At 38.3% G+C, this 18,570-nt stretch overlaps 2 protein-coding genes across 7 annotated transcripts in view; one reads left to right on the forward strand and one right to left on the reverse strand.

The window, feature by feature from the left end:
* The first annotated feature begins 4,342 nt into the window (after nt 1-4,342).
* LOC122397871 lies at nt 4,343-5,602 on the forward strand. The gene is made up of 3 exons (XM_043397326.1): nt 4,343-4,945; nt 5,089-5,292; nt 5,374-5,602. Exons 1-3 carry the CDS (start codon nt 4,584-4,586, stop codon nt 5,597-5,599), a joined length of 792 nt encoding a protein of 263 aa, XP_043253261.1. The 5' UTR covers nt 4,343-4,583; the 3' UTR covers nt 5,600-5,602.
* A 5,329-nt stretch (nt 5,603-10,931) lies between these two features.
* LOC122397877 (casein kinase I) overlaps nt 10,932-18,570 on the reverse strand; it is a 73,814-nt gene continuing 66,175 nt past the window's right edge. For 2 of the 6 annotated variants that reach the window (XM_043397340.1, XM_043397339.1), the window contains 3 exons: nt 17,771-17,845; nt 15,397-15,503; nt 10,932-13,263 (listed from right to left, as the gene is read on the reverse strand). In XM_043397340.1, coding sequence (XP_043253275.1) covers nt 13,194-13,263; nt 15,397-15,503; nt 17,771-17,845 — 252 coding nt within the window. In that variant the 3' untranslated portion in view covers nt 10,932-13,193. Of the gene's footprint in view, nt 13,264-15,396; nt 15,504-16,574; nt 16,701-17,399; nt 17,472-17,770; nt 17,846-18,570 lie in introns of all 6 variants that reach the window. The other 4 variants (XM_043397336.1, XM_043397335.1, XM_043397338.1 and 1 more) reach the window with 4 other exon arrangements.

Here is an 18,570-nt window from a genome sequence, read left to right on the forward strand (position 1 = left end):
AAACGAGAGTTCGTGATTTGCTTGTTCAGCGAATTAACGTACAAAAGTCAAAGAAAACTCTCGCGTATTATCAGGAAAAATAATTGCAGTTTATCCTGGATCTAGTAACGTTAATCGCATATATTTCTCCGGTATTTTCGCACGCATCGATCGAAAACATGGAATACTCTTCCGTCGATTAAAATTAAATCTATCTCTGTAAGAAATTGTTCGAAAACATATTCAGCCTGTATTTTCGTAATTTTTGCAAACCGGACTGCGTTCGTGTTTTAACACATAAAAAATGTCCACGGTACAGGGAATAAAATCTACGACCCAATATTAAAATCTGAAATTATTCGAAGTTGAACTCTGCCCGCAAAAAATTCTCAAAGGACGCCTATTTTTCACCCCGCCAGTCCGATCGAAATACTCCTTTAAACAGTCGTGACGCACGCGTCGGATTACTTTTCCTAGCGTTTCCGATTTCATGAATCTTTTGACGTCCTCTACTCCCCCGGCTACGTAATTAACTTACCGGTACGTTACTTTCGACGTTTGCTCGCAAACTGCAGCGTTAACGGGTCATCGGAATCGAATTTCGCCGCGGGGAATAAGTAAAACATCGAAAAACGCGGTGCTGGTTATGATAGATGGCAATCTTCCTTCATCCGGCGAACGGGAGTTCGCAAAATGGAAGCACAAACGTTCGAAATAAAATACTAATGAACGGTGAAACATCGATCCGATAGGCAAAGAATAAATTCTACTTTGAATACTAGATTACTTATATTTCTATGGCGTCTATACCACGAGATTTTTATCCCCGTTTCGGGATACGTATCGCACGAACGATGGAAAAAACAATGGAAGCGCGAGCGACCCTTCATCCCCTATCTCTCTGTCGACATTACTTTTCTAGATTCTGCACCGCGAGAAAGGAACGTCGAATGCTACAAGTGTTTCGAGAACGTCATCGAAAGCTACCGTTCGATCCGCGAAACAACAGCACGCGCCATTATACGAATAGATTGGCGGGGCGATTTTTATTGGAAACTGATACGTGGACTCGCTTTCCGCCAAACGAAATCCATTGTCGTCGAGGCTCGAAGCCCGCCCGACCACGCAAATTGTTGGGGGAACTCCAAACTGGACAAGAACATGCCCGTGGATCGTTTGCGGCTAAACTCCCCGCCATGATTACCTTGTTTCTGGGATTATTTGTCGAAGGAGCGCGTGACTGTTAACGTCTCCGTACCGAAGGTTCGCGAACCGCCATTTTGCGGCGAATTAATGTCAGGAAACGTTACGAGATTAATCAACCCCGCTTGTGCATCGTGCGCCGTATGCCCGACGAATATCCTAACTCAAAAACGAGAAACGGAATCGCAACAACTCCTGATTCAACAATGTGGATTGCTCCGTGAAAATTAATGATTTGTGAAAACAACGATCCGTATAACTAGATTTCTTTTCGCTGCGTATTTTCAATTTAAGGAATTTATCTGATATTCCCTCGCGGCATAGAACCGTCGAATCAGTATCGATTAGAAACAACTGGGACAGGCAGATTATAAAAACAATTCCTATTTTTGGAAAAGTACATTTTTATATGCTACTGTTTCGGTACTCGATGGATCCGCTGTTACAAAAATAGGATAGTTAAACAAATGTAAAAACTTACCATTACTATTACCAAAACATCTCCGATACTTTCCAATTGATTTTATTTATCACGAAAACAAGGAAAGGATACAAGTAAATCATAATTCATCCACATATATTCGTTACACGCATCACATCTAAGTACATATATCTTTTACATCGATTGATCGTCAGACACTCCTTTCGTAAAAATTAATTATTACAAAGATTTAACATATTCATAGAGAACAAAAAAAAATATCTTGGAAGTCCGAGCGCCGAGTTACCTTTTTCATTACTTTGTTTGTATCGTTTCCCAAGAAATCCTGAATAAACGCTTTAATTGCGACGACTCCGGAGCTTTAGGGAACGAATTTTGAACCAAGTATCGCGCAGAACTTGCGCGTGATCATTTTTCCTCGATCCCAACGAAAAATACGGTTCGCGTAATGATAATCACGGCGACTGCGCGAGATACGCGGACGGAGTAATTTACAAGATAAACGCAAGATACAAATTACACGAAAAAGGAAAAAAAAAAAATAAAGATAAATACGGAAAGACAATCGGGAGTTTGGACGGGGGACAGGGATAACGTAATTTAAAGCTGCAACGAAAAATACGACCGTCACGCCGGAGCTTTCACGAGCAAAGATTGTGCCCCTTACTCTGGCTGCGATTTGTGTAATTGCGAACGCAGCGTTAACGTTTTTAATTAAAATAGACGGGTCCGCGATATCGTAAAACTTCCATAAGGCCGGCAGTTGAATTAGTCGTGGACACTCGACGTTTCGAATACGTACACTTTTACGACTAATAGATTACAATCTCGTCGAACAAGTTACTCGTCGAGTTTCATCGGTTAAAAATTATTTAAAAAATGAACGAGAGTGTACGATGGCCCGAGAGAAAATATACCATCTTGGTCGAGATTATATTCTTTTAAATGTTATGTTAATATCGTGGTCTGTACAGGCACGGCTCGTATTTTTTATTCAAACAATTGCTACGAAAATAACGGTCGCCGACAGTCTGGCTGCACCAGAAACGCGTAAACGAATTGGCCCAATGTTTCCAATTCGAATCGAACCGATACCGCGGTATCATCGATTCGCGATGGAAGCAATTTGTCGACTAGATATGGGCACACGTGTCTATTCAACGGCGTAAAACCCGACCGTCTTGTATTCTCGTACGAGGCACACAACACACGCACACGCGAGCACACACGGGACGAGCGAACGTGTGTACGACTCCCTGCAGCAATCAACGTGCTAATCAAGCTTTTGAATCAATTCAAAGGATTCAGTTTCCTGGCGGGCGGAAGTTAAGACGAACTTCCGCTCCCATCGAAAGGGTTATTATAGCGACAAGTAATACACGCGACTACGATCGCTTTTACGAGTCTGTATGTGTAGGACGATCGTATTAGAACCCCGCGATTCGAAACAACGTTAGAAACGCGGGGTACAATTTATACATTTAACATTTTCCATACATCTTATTCGATAATATCACACTGAGGGTACTTACGTATAATTCGACACGAAACACCGCGCAAAACACTGACGCTCGTAGGGAAAAAGGAAAGGAAGATGTACGTCGTTTATTTGGAAAGTAACGTCAGTGATTCAAGGAACTGGAAATACAGTACGTGATACAGGACGCTGGTAACATACACATGCTGTACTTTGCAAACTTAAAAATATTTAATTTACCTCTATAGAAAGGTCCTTAGCCAAACCGAGCTATTCTCGAAGCTCTTCGCAAATAATATATGTACAACTTCTCATATTTGACTAGGCCAACGAAAAGGAAACATATTTGTCGACGTAAGAACAATTCACTGACAAATACGTTTATTATTTGATAGCCGAGCCAAAGAGTGCACTTGCAACGTTGAAAATAATTTGAGGCGCTCTCTGTTGCGTGAATGCCATACTACTTCCCGCGCTATCGGTCTTATCATAGACTATGTACAGAATAGACTTATCATTCAATGCATTTTCGTGTCTTACGCAACGTTATCAATCCAGAAAAGAATAAGACTGCAGCGTTCAAGAAACGGCAGAAATCATAATTGAATTTGGCAATCGTCAGTTATTCTAAACGTAATTGCAATCGGTGTCGACGTACAGAGTTTAAATCGCGATCGTAATGTGAGTGAGAAACGTTTATGCTGGCTGGAGTGATACGTGCTTTGAAAGACAGCTAAGTAAACGTTTAAATTATTACTTTAGATTATAATCCCATAAATAGCTTAAATAAGTGCATGTAATATTGCGTTTATGGTACATATAGCTGTGTGGAGATTTATATTATCTTTAGACATATTTTTGATTATTATTGCTTACTTTAAAACAGAATCCTTGTACACTGGTGTCTTGAAAACCTTTGTCGAGTAAATGTCTTTATCTTCAGTAGGTTTAAAATTTGTTTGAGGTGTACAAACCACAAACCAAGTAAATTATAAGAGACACGACTGCTTCGTATGGTTAGAATCTCATTGGTCCGCTGTTACGATAATATTTTAGCCAATAGTACAGCCTAGAAATAACTCTATAAAATGTAATTATTTCACTACCCTCTCCAATTACAAAATCACTATACGAACGACCAATCGTGTAAGCCTAGGAACTTTTTCAACATTACGATTCCTATCATACAAACTTATATACTCCTAGATTTAACCTTTCTATTTATACCGGTGTATAATTTTCGAAAAAAGTGTCGCGAAATAATATTTCAATACAGTAACTTTTTATACGTTTATTTTATCCTTTGTAATGCAAAAATAATGTCTCTCGTCATTGTGAAATGTAGTTACGATAATACGATATTTTTCGGTTTGGTAAAGTAAATCTAACAATGGTTCTAAATGAATAAAATCGACTTAAAAAATAGTATCGAAACTAGTGAAAAGACTTATTGCCGAATGAAACAGCGTAAATGTCCCCAAAATGTCAGAATTTGAAAATTTATCACGCGCTATCAAAAGCTTGAATAAAAGTGTTTCCAATTTTCCTGTTGGAGCTGTCTCCTTAGATGACTATACACCTATAGAGGAAAGAATCTCGAATATGAGAGAGTTGTTACAATTTTTAAATGCCAGATTAATAATGCTTAAAACGCATCATGAATCTGCTACTGCTTCGAACGCAACGGATAATGAATTTGAAGAAGATATGGAGCATACAATAACACATTTGCACGAAGAGACAGCAAATTTTCATATAACTAATAAAGCATTTAAACTTTGTCTTCACACAGAAGCTACTCAAGCTATTCTAGAAGCAAAAGATGATGACCAGAATATGCAAAAGTAAGAAGAGCAACAGAATTCAGAATTCAAAAATAATTTAAGCTTCAAAATAGAAAAGATTTTGTTAAAATGCTGAAGCAAAGAAATTAGAAACTTCTAAACCTTTGAACAATTGAAATTGAACAAATTTAATACTGTTTTAGGAAAATTTGTGCTCTCTTGTGTCAATTATATATTCTTAATGATAAAAGTATGCTGCTACAAGCAGCTATAGAAGACTCATTGCAAAAGCAATTGGACTTGAAGATTCAGTGTCAGAATGCACTATTTGATTATCAGAAATTTTTAAAGACTGAAGAGGACTTACTTAGCCAAAAATTACAAGAAACAAATCCTGAAGTAGCACAGTAAGTTTATAGATATATGTATATATAACAATTTGCAAATGATACTTTTACTTTATTTTTTGTTAAATTTGTTCTCTTTAGGAACAAAAAAAAGGCAATGATGCTACTACAGAAAATAAATTTAATGAAAAAACTTATAGTAAATTTGATTCCTCCCTCTAACAAACTAATAGACAAACCATTTCTATTAGATTTATTAGCAGACCATAGAGATTTAATCACTATGGAGGGAATTTTAAAAAAGTCACAAAGTAATAAAGAAAATATAAATGGAAATGAAGATTCAGAAAGAAATAGAGCTAAATAAAATCCCGATATCATGATTCTACATTAACAGATTATTTATGTATGCTTGTTTTCATCAAACAAAGTGTAACATGAAATTTTATATTTTAACTTGGTTTGCTTAATGTACAAAATTATTTGTAACTTGTTAGTATTTATTGGAACTGCAGTTTTATTCAATTCTTTGAATCTAATCTTGCTAGAGTATTTTCGTATAATTTCGTATTAAATTAAACGTGTGGTGTGAAAATGATTCAATGAAAGTCTGTATCTTCCTTATCTATATTATTTTCGTTATGAATATGCCCGTTTCTATAGTAAAATTTTATTTTACTTTTATACCTACAAAGACTGAAATAATCGTAAAATGTGTTTAAAAAGTAACTGCGACAAATTGTACAGTATTTTTTAAATCGAAATTATGTAGAGAAAGAGATATTTTGCAACAAAATAAAAGACTTAAAAATCAGATTTGTTGTATTTCTTCTATTTACTGCATTGTTAATATAACCTGAAATTTTGGGAACAAATTTTCTTGAACATACGTAGAAAAAGAAGGCAAAACAAGCTTGAAAGGTAGAGGTATAACCAAAATTGCATAAACCAAAATAGAAACATACAAGACATTCAGGTAGTACTCATCTCTTGTTTTTCTAAGTGCACAGGCACAACACATATTTACAGAAACAGATTTCCGCGCACTTTCAATGTCTTTTTTCAGTTCTATTTAAAGCAGTTTTATGAGACGGTTTTTTTTTTTATATATATATATGTACGTGTATATATAAAAACGTCATTCTTATAACGGTTTCATATATACATAAACATAAAAGTCGTTAAATAACAGTTTGTAAGCCAGTGATTACAAGTTAAAAGATAGGATTTCAATCACAGCTTACAAGTACGATAGAAATGTAATATAGGGGAGAGAGGTGCACATTTGTTGACAAAACTAATGAAAACCTGTGTTTCGTTTCATAATTTGTATTAATGTTGTTTATATTACGCGAATTCAACGCATTTAATTTGTTATGGTCCGGCGTGATTTTTCAGTCTCGTGTTTTTCATCGTCATGTTTCCCATGTAAACCGCTCTCCGCCTTCGTATAGTCCTTACGCTTGTTTATTTTCGTAAACGCATAATCGATCGGAATAGTACTCAAAACAAATTTTAATTTCTATGTACATTAATGTTTTTTTTTTTTTTTTGTCGTCTTTAATAGTTCATTAGATTATAGGTTTCACAAGTGGAAAGAAAACGAATCCACTAATTATAACAAAAAAGCACGTTAAAAGTGAACAATTTCGTTCTCGTTAATAATAGTATATCCTCGCAAAAAACTTCGGACATCTGTCTGTTTGTGTTTGTAGACATGTACGAAATGGACAAAACACCTTCGAAGCATAATTGGACACCGTTTGAATTGTCTCTATAAATTAGCAAGTAGAATAATTACGATCTCATGCTTCTTTGTCCGATTTCGCCGTAATAGAACACACCCCACTTTCTCACTGGCATCGTTACGATTACGTGGTAATAAAATTAGTCGGTCGCGGCCGTTGGTGCGACAGTATTGATTACTGTAGTAATAATGTAGCTTATTAATCGCCATTATTGATATAGTTGTATGTATATGAATACGTATATATAATTTGAAGCTGATACAATCTCCCTGACATATTCTGACATTTCTTTATTTCCTAACCTTTCGTGTCTCCGTGTGCGTACTTCTGGACCATTCTAATAATTTCTATTTACAAAAAAAATTAACCGACTCCGATTTTCTTTCTGTTTCACATAGCACAACGTCTCTCGTCCGCTATATCGATAAACTTCTCAAAATGTCTATAACGTCGTCAAACACACTCATTATACATGGGGCACACTATCGTAATGCGCGTGAGCTGCCAATTCCATACAAGTGGCAAATAATCATTGAACACAAGCTACATAAAATCCTTTAGCAACGAATACATGCTAGAAAAACAATAATAATATTAATAATAATAATAATAATAATGGTAATAATAGTAATTAATAATAATCAAAATTCGTACATTAATCGAATATCTAAATCACGTACACAGAGTAACATTATCGCGCCAAAAATTCACTATAAAAGCACGACCCAGCAGTTACAGTTTGAATGCGTTTTTAATAAGTGTTTGCCCGCATTCCGAGGCAGACACATTCAAACAATCAAAATTCAATTACAAGTTTCCTTGCTTTACAATAAAAGCTAGCTAGCGATACACTGAAATAGTTAGGAAAAAATACTATTTCATGCATATCGTGTATGCACAGAAGATAGGCGGAGACGAGAGAAACAAGTTTCAAAGTGGACAGTTATTACAGCACAGAATAATCGCATTGAATTTTTCGGAAAAAACGAACGATCATTTTTGTCATAACTTATTGAGAGCAAGGAAATGAAAGACACATATACGCATACGTTGAATTTAGTTCGATCTATTCGCACCAATTTACAAATATACAAATAATCGCTTTCGAACTGAATCACCGTTTCATCGATAAATCGACAGTCTCGCCATTGGGACGAGCGTAACAGCCTATCCTGTACGGAGTACAAGAGTGAATAAAAAAAAGAAAAAGAAAACAAATAAAAATGAAATTTAAGTTTAAGAATGATGGTATCCCGGATCGTATTGGAAAACGTTCCTACGTTCTTGTTCGCTCACAACCATACTTAACCAGCAGTCAGTCGTGTTGTATTTAAAAATCGGTGATGGTTGAAAAATCGACTAAAAAACTACAAGCTAAATTGCAACGTAGTTGCAGCATAATTGCGCCAACGATTCGTGGCAAAGTAACGATATACAGAGGCTCTCGTATTCATTAAAATCACACGATCACTCCTCCTCTTTCTCTCTTCGAGGAGACACTTGCTCCTCAAATTTGGAATTCATCAAACGATATACAGTAAGTAGCATAAATGAATCAGCAACTACATGCTTTAACGTAAATACGCTTTCATAATACTTTACATGTTTCTTTATTCGTCTATAACAATGGAAATTAATAGACTCAGTTTTGTACAGCACCGAAAGAAGGAAAAGGTAGCCATGTTTGTTTACATTGGACAGAGCTTGCACTCTAACACTCCATTTAGGTGTACAAACCAACGTTTTAAAAGTTACAAAATTATTTAAGTAAATCATGACCGCTAGCAACGCGTTAATTATGTTTATTTTCATGAAACACGCTGTTATTGGTTCGGTCATGCTTCTCACTGTGTACCCTAATCACGGAATTGTTCGTGTATGCGTGTGTCCCGGTAAGAGGTGTGTATGTTATCCGTCAGGAGATCAATGCTTATCGTCGACAAAAATAATAGAAAAGAACTCAAGGGACAGTAGCTTAAGCATTCGAGTAACATAAAAGATTCATTCTTTTCCCGCACGAATACACATGTACACCGGAGGAGAACGACGGCCCTGCCACTTTTGTCTTACCCTTTCTCGTTTTTCTCACTTTGTAACAGGGATAACGAACTTCTTCTCCGGTCGAGAGCCACGAGAGTTTCGCTACCAGCCAACCGATTCTCCCACCATCGAGTTCCTCACTAAGTTAGGTCCCCAGCGAGCCTTCGTCCCCAACGTAACAGAGCAAACGTAGCAGGGATAGTTCTTACGCGCTTGTGCGAAACAGAAAAGTAGGAGTAGGGGTTCGCATTTCGTCAGTTCGTCAGCCCTGCTCCACATCATTCCCTCCGTCTTTCTCCCGCTTTCTCTCTCTCTCTCTCTCTCTCTCTCTCTCTCTCTCTCTCTCTCTCTCTCTCTCTCTCTCTCTCTCTCTCTCTCTCTCTCTCTCTCTCTCTCTCTCTCTCTCTTGGTTCACATTCCCGCGGTTCACTCTCTCTTTGACACTTTCGCGCTTCTCATTCTCCCCTTCCCGCCACTGTAATACAAACGTTAACGTCCGATTGTTCGACGATTACTTGCGCTGGCAAGCTTACAAAAGGAACAATACTCTCGGTCGCGTATCCAGTGGGAAGATACAGGTATTACGAGAGAGAAAATTCACGGAGTTTAATGGTTTTTTTTTTTTCTTTTTCAGCTCGTATCTCTGTTTAAGCGTATTATGTCAAGACACCCCCGACGACCGATAATTTAATGTGTCGTTCGCGGACGAAGAAGCACACGTTCCGTCGAATCCATGATACGCTAAGTACATCAGATCGTTTCGTCGTCGGGTGTTCTTGGCCATTTAAATAGCGGATATAACATATACGGGCACTCACGGTACGCTAACACGGTACATTCGTATGCCTCGGGAGTGGTACGCAATCGTTGGCCAGACTAGCAGAAGTTCGGACCTTCGAACACGACACGTCTGTCTGTCGTTTACACCGCCGTTAACATACTCCTGCAAGAAGAAAAACATCTCTGCTGGCTAGTCGATTAAACGGACGCTTCTCGAGCCGATCGTTCGTTTTGTTACAAATTCGTGGGCCATTGGGAGAGGGGGGCCGTTAGTCACTACCACCGGGTGGATCGAGATTTTATTCTACGATGAAAAGAGCTATTACACATCGATTAACGTTTACAATTTGTCCCGTCATATTTTTTTCGTTTTTATCGGACGACAATTATCCAACGAGACGCAACACATCATCGCGACGGTTTCCTCGTTCGTTATCTTCATTGCCATTTATCAGTCTAACGATAGCATATTTACTCCTGCAACTACTGATATACTTATGGATGATACATGCATTTACTTTCGAATAGTAACTTTCTTGTACACCTATGCGTAATACGTAATTGGTAATATTTAGAGATATGGACAATGTTCATCTATCGTTCATTGCGTGTAGTTTTCGATCTTCGCGCGAAACGGTACAACGAAGAACGAAAGGACGTTTTGTGAGAATTTGGCATAATTTGCGTGCAGAACTTCAACAATCTCGGGGTTAATTCCTTTATCTTAATATCTATATTGTGTATGTTGATAATACGTATCGTGAAATCATGGCGGTTTCCGAAAGAGTCGATTTATCGTTAATCAGTCTGCAAACGAACGAACGTTAGATGGGCGCGAATTCACCGACGAAAAATTTTTAACGATCCGAGAGCGAAACGATTCATCTAAATGTCTAACATTCCGTCACTAGGGGCGAACTGTGTCGGAAATTTGTAACAAAACGTCGTACCGTCGACGAACCAAACGCTCTTACTTGATCGTTTAATCGGCAGGGCTGACAAGATCCTTTTCTCCTTTGTCATCAGCTTCGCGCGCATATTCGCGTTAAGTATCTCTTCATTGCACGTGTGCATATCAAGAACATCCACAGGGATTTCTATACATATATATCACTTCGTAACGCTCTTCTCTTTATAACTTTCTGGAAATAACGTATTAAACAAGTCCTCGACGAAGTTCTCCACGCCTCCCAAGTAAGTTCACAGGACTGCATTCGGTATCACGTTCATTTTTACATATTTTTCTTTTCTTTTTTTTTTTTTTCGACTCAAATCCAATACTATTTACGTCTGTCTGGCGTTTTCGTTCGAAGGAAATTCTGTTTCTTAGTTTCTCATTGCTTTAAAATCAGTGCTACATTGATGTATAATCAATTACAGGCATACTTTGGTTCTCTATTCGTTACACTCTTAGTCAATTGTGTTCGTTAACAAACGTGTTCCACGAATAAAAAGAAAATTTGTTCGAAACTAGCGGGTTCGCTCTTAAACGACAATTTAAACCCGAGAAAATCGATTCACACCCTCGAATCCTTGATAGAACACGGATCAGTTGTATCGACATCTACATCGTACTACGAAATTTTCACGGTAGACGATTAGCATCTACGGTCGAAAATTCATTACGTGTTTTTTTTTTTTTTATTAATTCTCTTTCGATATGTTATGTAAAGTGTAGCTTGAATTCTGCGACCTATTACGCTTTCCACGCGATCATCTCGCGGAAGGCATGAAACCGAAACTGGTCTGTTTGGAATCGTTTTCCTTTATTTTTCTTTCATTTTTTTTCATTTTTTTTTTCTTTTTTTTTTCTTTTTTTTGTTAGTTTGTGACTGTCAATTTCGACGATACGAAGCTTGCGCGCCCGATGAAAGAAGTATACGGTAAGCCTCCGTAGCGAAACGTTTTTCGATACATTATATACAGCGTGGTGACTTCGAGTATAAATCGTGCACTTGCATAGAGCAACGACCGGCAGTGTAGGCGTAAAAAATGGTTGCGTGAAATAAAGTTTAACCAACTAAGATTATGACGAGCACGATCCAGCACGATCTTCGCGGCTACTTATCGATAGCGTTAATACTGTTATACGATTGCTTCGCGTACTCTACAAGATGATGAAATTAAATGAAGTAAAATCCATCCGACGTTTAACGAACTCATCGATCCAGGAGTCGGCGAACTACCATGATAGCAAGATCGAAACAGTTGCAAAACAAAAGATTTTATATTTTTTACTATACCTTCAGCTTTCCTAGGAATTCTTGACAGAGTTGAATGAACTCAAGTTCAGCACATCCTCCACAATCAGACACTATCCTCGATATTACCTGTGAAGTTTAATATTTTCGTTTGGCTACGTTAAAACATAATTTGCCGACTCCTTTTACCATATAATTGGTTCCGTACTTCAAAAATAGGCGGCAAGATCTAACACGGGTAAAAAGAAAATTCAAGGTTCGCGAAACGATACGTCGATCACGATTCGTAAATTTTGTTACTTTATCGAGCGCTTGCTTTCAGTTTCATGCCTTTTTGTTCCAATCACGATCAGACTACACGAGCGTCGTTGAAACTCGACACAAGCAGGAGTACACACGGTACGCGCTCGTTGTCCGGGACTTTAAAGAGTGAAATGAGATCTCAGCTTCAATTCATTTACGATTTAATATACGTATCGTAACACATTTCGCAGTAATCAGCGTGTTGTTCAAAGATTGCCAGCCGGCGGTACATGATTAATAGTGTCGTAGGCACAAACGCGTTCTTTCACCATCGGCACGTCAATTCCTTACTTCTTACGGTTATGTTGGTAGTGGACACTGGACGTTCGCCAGTACTGAACGTATGCCGGGACCGACGACGACGGCCCCGAACGGTCCTCAGTCAACGGTGACGAGTTTACAAGTGTTATCGTTAACAACGACGTTGATCCATAAACGATGATCGTAGACGAGATATGACAATGATAATCATAGACGATAATAATAAAATAATAATACAATAATCGTGATAGTAATAATAATAATAATCGTAAGAAGGAAAGGAAGAAGAGAAAAAAAGTTAATCGTGACAATAATAATGATAATAATAGTAATAATAGTAGCAGTAATAATGATGGCTGTGTGGTGGTTTAATTTGATAACGGTGGCGACGGCTACGGGCGTGTCATCGTGACGATGGTGTGCAGCACCGAATCTCAAGAAGCGGTCCGACTTCCGGCACGTGGCAAGGTAACGGCGGCCTTCCTTCCCGGATCGGCCGCAGCTTCTCTGCCCGTGGTGGTCCCGTCGTGTTTACCGATTCGCACTGCCGCGGCGACACGTTCCTTCCAAACTTCATCCTCACTGTTACACACGCACTGTAGTGCCACCTTGAGAACGACGAGAACAGTCACTTTTGCCTTCCACTTTTCTTCTTCTTCCGTTTGAAGAAGCAACAGCATCTGTAAATAAAGCAAACACTAATAGGACTTAGAGTCGTCTTCTTTCGATCGCCTTACTGCTAGAACACCAACATGCAGCACGACAAGGAGGAAGGCATTCCAAAAGCGGCGTGGTAAATCGAGATGCTTGTCTTTCTCTATACTGAAATTGGACCAGAATGGTTAATGACACAGTGCGCGGTGTCCAGATGCAGAAGTCGATGGCATGAATCGTGCGCGTCGAGTATACTATAGGGATGGACAGGAAATGGCGTTTCCGTGGACGCAGGGCTGGGATGGCTTTTCCAATTTTTCTGTGTTCGATAATCCAATTCAAATATAACAAGTCCTCAAATTACATGGATTAGTGTACTTGGTACCAAGTTGAACTCACTTTTCAATATGCACAGATTTAATTTTATTAATTAGAGAAATCCCACGGGGGGGACCTTGTCGAACTTGCCAGTGGAATATTCTTGGAAATATTTTCAAACAATTATTTTATCACTTTTGACAACGATTATGATCTCTTGAGAACTCTGAGCTACAATAAATATCCTGTTCGAATAAAATAACTGAACAGAAAGAATGTAACACTTACCTGTTTAACAAAAACAAAAGAACTCGATGCTATATTAGTGTTTTATTTCTTTTTCATATTTTACACGTACATTCGCCTGAATTACACGATTATATACTTATGTAAATACTCCCGTTTCCTACACAGAAATCTCCGGAACAGTGGAACCAAGTAAATCGAGGACTCAGTGTGCTTCCGTATTCGAATTCTTTACTTTAAGCTAACGAATAAAATCGTACGAACTGTATACTTTGCTAGATTTGTTAGACAAGTCTTACTTATAAGTTCAACCAGTAACTCCATAACGAAACGCAATGTTATTACTCTTTGTATAAAAAAATATGATCTATTACATACAAGAGATCTTTTTTTTAATGTCCTAGGATCAATTTTAGATTCATTCGTAAACTGTGAATGAATGTATGAATGAAACGCAAACGGCAGTTGGTTTACAAACGAGTCGAAAATTTGTGTTCGTTGCGCGGAAATAAAATTAGCCCAAATCTGTCTGTCGGTGGCTCCGCGCGCGAGGGGAAATAACATTCCGACCGATACACGTAACTCGGTATGTAACGATGATTATCTAATATCATATTTCGCTTTTATGTTGCATAATAGGAAATTTTGTAATGGCCACTTGTACTGGAATATCGAACCAAGCTCGAGGATTTGTCTAGGATTAACGGTGGACGTATGATGGGAGCGTAAACTTCGGCGTAAGATCTTTCCACATCCGCGACAACATTTTTTTGTTGGCAAAGGTATGTGTCTGAAATATGATAGACAGCAGATTTAACATACACCATGCAAAAGATACAATCGACGAGTATAAGAGTTTATTGTAACAGAGAACGCAACGGTGTTGTCGTTTTGGAGCGGAAAGTATTGTGTGATCAAAATCACTTTCCATGTTATAAGTTTATTATTTTCAATGTGTAATGATAGCGTCAGGAATATGATAAGGTTGGTTAAACGCTACGTTGAGGTTCCCCAAATGGGTACGATGGGTGTAGGTAATTGGTTTGGTGGGGGATAACCACTGAATTACCTTGAGCGCCTAATACTTTCTGTCCCGTGTATAGTATGTGCATTACTGCTAACTTTCTACCGTGTTAGTGTACAGTATTTCAAAGTTAACGTTTTAGAATAGTTCATTTATATTACAGTTTTGCTATGAATCACATAAGTAAAACACACAAACATGCAATAGTTGTATAATACACAGGGTGTCGGTATCATAAATATCTCACTTAGCTTCGACCATAGAAAAACATTATTTGTTTCGAAGGGACAAATACAACGAGCAAACAATTTGTCCCTTGCAAACAAATAATATTCCTGTGAAATATTTAAGACGTTGGCTGAGCAAGACACCCTGTATATCAGAAACAGTCAGAGAGCTTCTAAAAAATAAATGTGCAGCTATTTCTTTCGATCCCTGATCAGAAGCGTTAGTCTTTTGTAATTGTCGTGAATCTTGTTTGTCAAAGCGAAGGTGAAGAAGTTTACTCGTAAAACATAAACAACGTGTAGAGAAAAATCTTGATTAATATCTTGATCGTACGAGAAATTAGACTGATTGTAATACTAACTTGGTTTCGTCGACCATGTCCATTTCCTGAGGTGCTGTAATTGGAGTATTCGAATGTCCTGCAGTGGGATCATCGTTCGCTAATTCCCCATTCGTCGAGGACACCACCTAAATACACGACAAATCATTGTGAGCGACATTATACAGAAACGGACGGAAACATTGACTTACATAAAGGCGAAATTATACGTTTAATTACTGGAAAATGTAACGATCGATGGGGACTTTGTACACCGTGAAGTTAAAATGTATTCAAAATACTCTACGAGACTAACGACACGAGATACATAACAAATATACATATATGTGTTCACGTACACATGTATATATATATATATATATACAAGCCTCTACGTCGGAGGAATAAGACCATAATTTACGTGAAACAAGCGGCACTTTATATTCATGAGGAGTTGTTAATACAAACGCAACGAAATTCTAAAGCGCGATACAACCAATCAACTTGATTAACAATTTACTGTTAAAATAAAAAATAAAACAGAAAACCCGCGGTGTCACGCAAAAATAAAACAAACGCGTACACGGCGGTGGTGGATTAGTGGTGGGTGAAAAAATCAGTGGTAAATCGATCAACGAAACAATGTCAACATGCTGCAACAAACCAACTCGTATAGACGCCTAACTGACCATAATCCATCGGCTCTTTGTCTAGAAATAGAGCGAACAGTTTGCTTGCAGACGTTTGCGCGTTGGCGCGTTGGCGCGTCGTCTTCCGGGCTGATAAAACGGCAAATAAAAGAAGCTAAGAGGTATATCGAACAAGGAAAACGCGTTTGCAATTTTAACCGCGTTCGAGCATTCCTTTGCGGATTTCACTTCGGTATAAAACTCGAGCTTTTATATGAGAACGTGATAGAAAATTATACAGGGTGTTCGGAACAATTACGAACAGATTATGGACATGTTTATTGACCAACATGGCGTCTAATTTCTGTCAACAATCGCTCGTACAAAAATCGTTTCCACGTTAACAGCGAACGAACGTAACGAGTTATGGTCAAATAGTCGATAACAAGATGTAAACCGTGTCTCGAGGTTCTCTCTCGAGCGAACGGTATCGATGTGGACGCGATACAGAACAGAGAAAAAGAGAACGATCTTCGAACGTACAAAGGTCACCAGAGATTGGCGTGCCAAATGATCGCAAGGTCCACTCACCTGTACTGAACCGTGCCTATCAGCAGGTGTCAATGTACCACCGGCTCCTGATTGCTTCATAGTATCTGGCCACATGGTGCCCACCCCCTTACCGCCCTCTCCGCCCACCCCTGCACCTGTCACATCCTAAAGGAACAAGCACGAGAATGTCCAAATTTCAACGCGTTAGCCAATACAATAAAAAAATAAATAAATTAAAGAGCACTTTGTGAAATGTTTCATGGTGAATCCCTGCTTTATTTTTGTCCCCGAAACGTGAATTATCGTATCGCGAATGAAATTTCTATTTTCAGCTCGATACGGCGGTGCGACCTTTCGAATATGTTTAAAAGAGGTACGTGATATATCGATGTATACAATATGTACAGATGCTAATAAACGGTCTTGATCGAAAAATATCTAATGTGTACGGACTACGTAACTAACTACGTTAACTAGTATCGTAAATACTAGATAGAAACACTAGAGGACTGCCAACAGGGATTTTAAAGTACACTTTGTCCTACGGCGCTTCTTCACGTATGTGTTTCAACTCGAAATCGATAGTTCATCTTGTGAGATTCGTGTCGAGGTTGAAGACTATCCGTTAATCGTAGAATGGTATTGGCAAAAGGGCTAAGAGATACAGGGTGTTTTCTGATTGTAAAAAGAAACAAATTTAATGCATAAAATGGGAGAAAAATCGTGTTCTCTACGTTTCAAGACGTCGAGTTATCTGCACGGTAACCATAAATCTCGAATCGTCGATTCGGATATCTTCGATAAGATAAAAAACATGCATGAAGAAGCAAGACCAACGAATTTACAAAATTTTTTGTGGCTTACATAGTTGCCTTGCATTTCGATCTGAACCTCATCCAACACGAGGACTACATCGTCCTCAAAATCATCGCATTCCTACACACCGAGGATTCCCGTGTTTCGCAAAGAAACAAAATCATTTATTTACCCATCCGTTTTTAGAGCCATTCAAGATGGACGCTTCGAAAACTTCCGTAACCGATTTCGCGGCTCTCCATCCGCAGTCATTAATGTTTTCATCGATACAATTTAAAAAAAAAGAGAGAAAAAAAAAATCTATCCAGGTACTAATGACGTGAATTTTCATGCGGTTACTCGAAATGTAATTAAGCTTCACACATTCATGCTCTGTTCAAATGAAAACAAAAACGTAGATATGCACGTGGACAACGTACCTTGTAGGGATGCCGATCACGATTCGGCGATACGATAACCTCTTGTCCCGTTTGCAACGATCCGACGGGCGTTGTCTGGAAACGAAACGCAAATATTATATTTAGACGATAAACTTCTTGGGCGCGTGGGTCTACGGATATATGAATTTCATGTAACATACGTGGAACCAAGAACGAAACAAACGACGGTAACATTGGGCATTGTTATTTCGAACACAGCTCTTCTAACCGAAGGGGACAAACTCTATATTCTCTTTATGTGACGAAATTAAATTACACAATAAATTACAATTAACACATATATATATATATATCGTCTGCAAAAAGAAAGCATCCAATTAAGTTAATTCGATTGGTATACGTATGAAGTAATGTTTGGTGTAAAGGCATTTAGAATTACGATTCAAAGTGCTAAGGATACATTAAATTATATGATCCTTTTTTTCTTTTTCTTTTGTAGAACTACAAGCTTCTTAGAATTAAAATAGAAAGGTCTTATCGATCGACATGCTCTAGCAACAAGACTATCATAAATAATGCGTGAAACGGCCTTACGGAGAGTGTAAATTAAACAGTTTAACAAAAGAGAGGAAGCGGAGTGCGCTCATAATAAATGCCGTACAACTTTCGTGCGATATTCAGGCAGGCGTAGATGCGAATCTCGGTCGGGAACGAGATATCGCGTTTCAGAAGAGAAATAAGATTTTTACGCTCGACGAAATAAAAGTCGATAAGCTCCCAGTATCGTTCCGTGCACTTTACGAGCAACTCTTCGAGCGCGATTACGCCTCTCTGTGGCA

The sequence above is a fragment of the Colletes gigas genome, unplaced genomic scaffold (genome assembly GCF_013123115.1).
Source record: "Colletes gigas isolate AHSC1104 unplaced genomic scaffold, ASM1312311v1 Colletes_gigas_Sc00010, whole genome shotgun sequence".
NCBI classification, from domain to species: Eukaryota; Metazoa; Arthropoda; class Insecta; order Hymenoptera; family Colletidae; genus Colletes; species Colletes gigas.

Coding starts and splice junctions, on each gene's coding strand:
- LOC122397871 (XM_043397326.1), top strand. CDS start 4,584: ATGTCAGAATTTGAAAATTTATCACGCGCTATCAAAAGCTTGAATAAA. Junction 4,946..5,088: donor GATGACCAGAATATGCAAAA/GTAAGAAGAGCA, acceptor ATACTGTTTTAG/GAAAATTTGTGCTCTCTTGT. Junction 5,293..5,373: donor ACAAATCCTGAAGTAGCACA/GTAAGTTTATAG, acceptor TGTTCTCTTTAG/GAACAAAAAAAAGGCAATGA.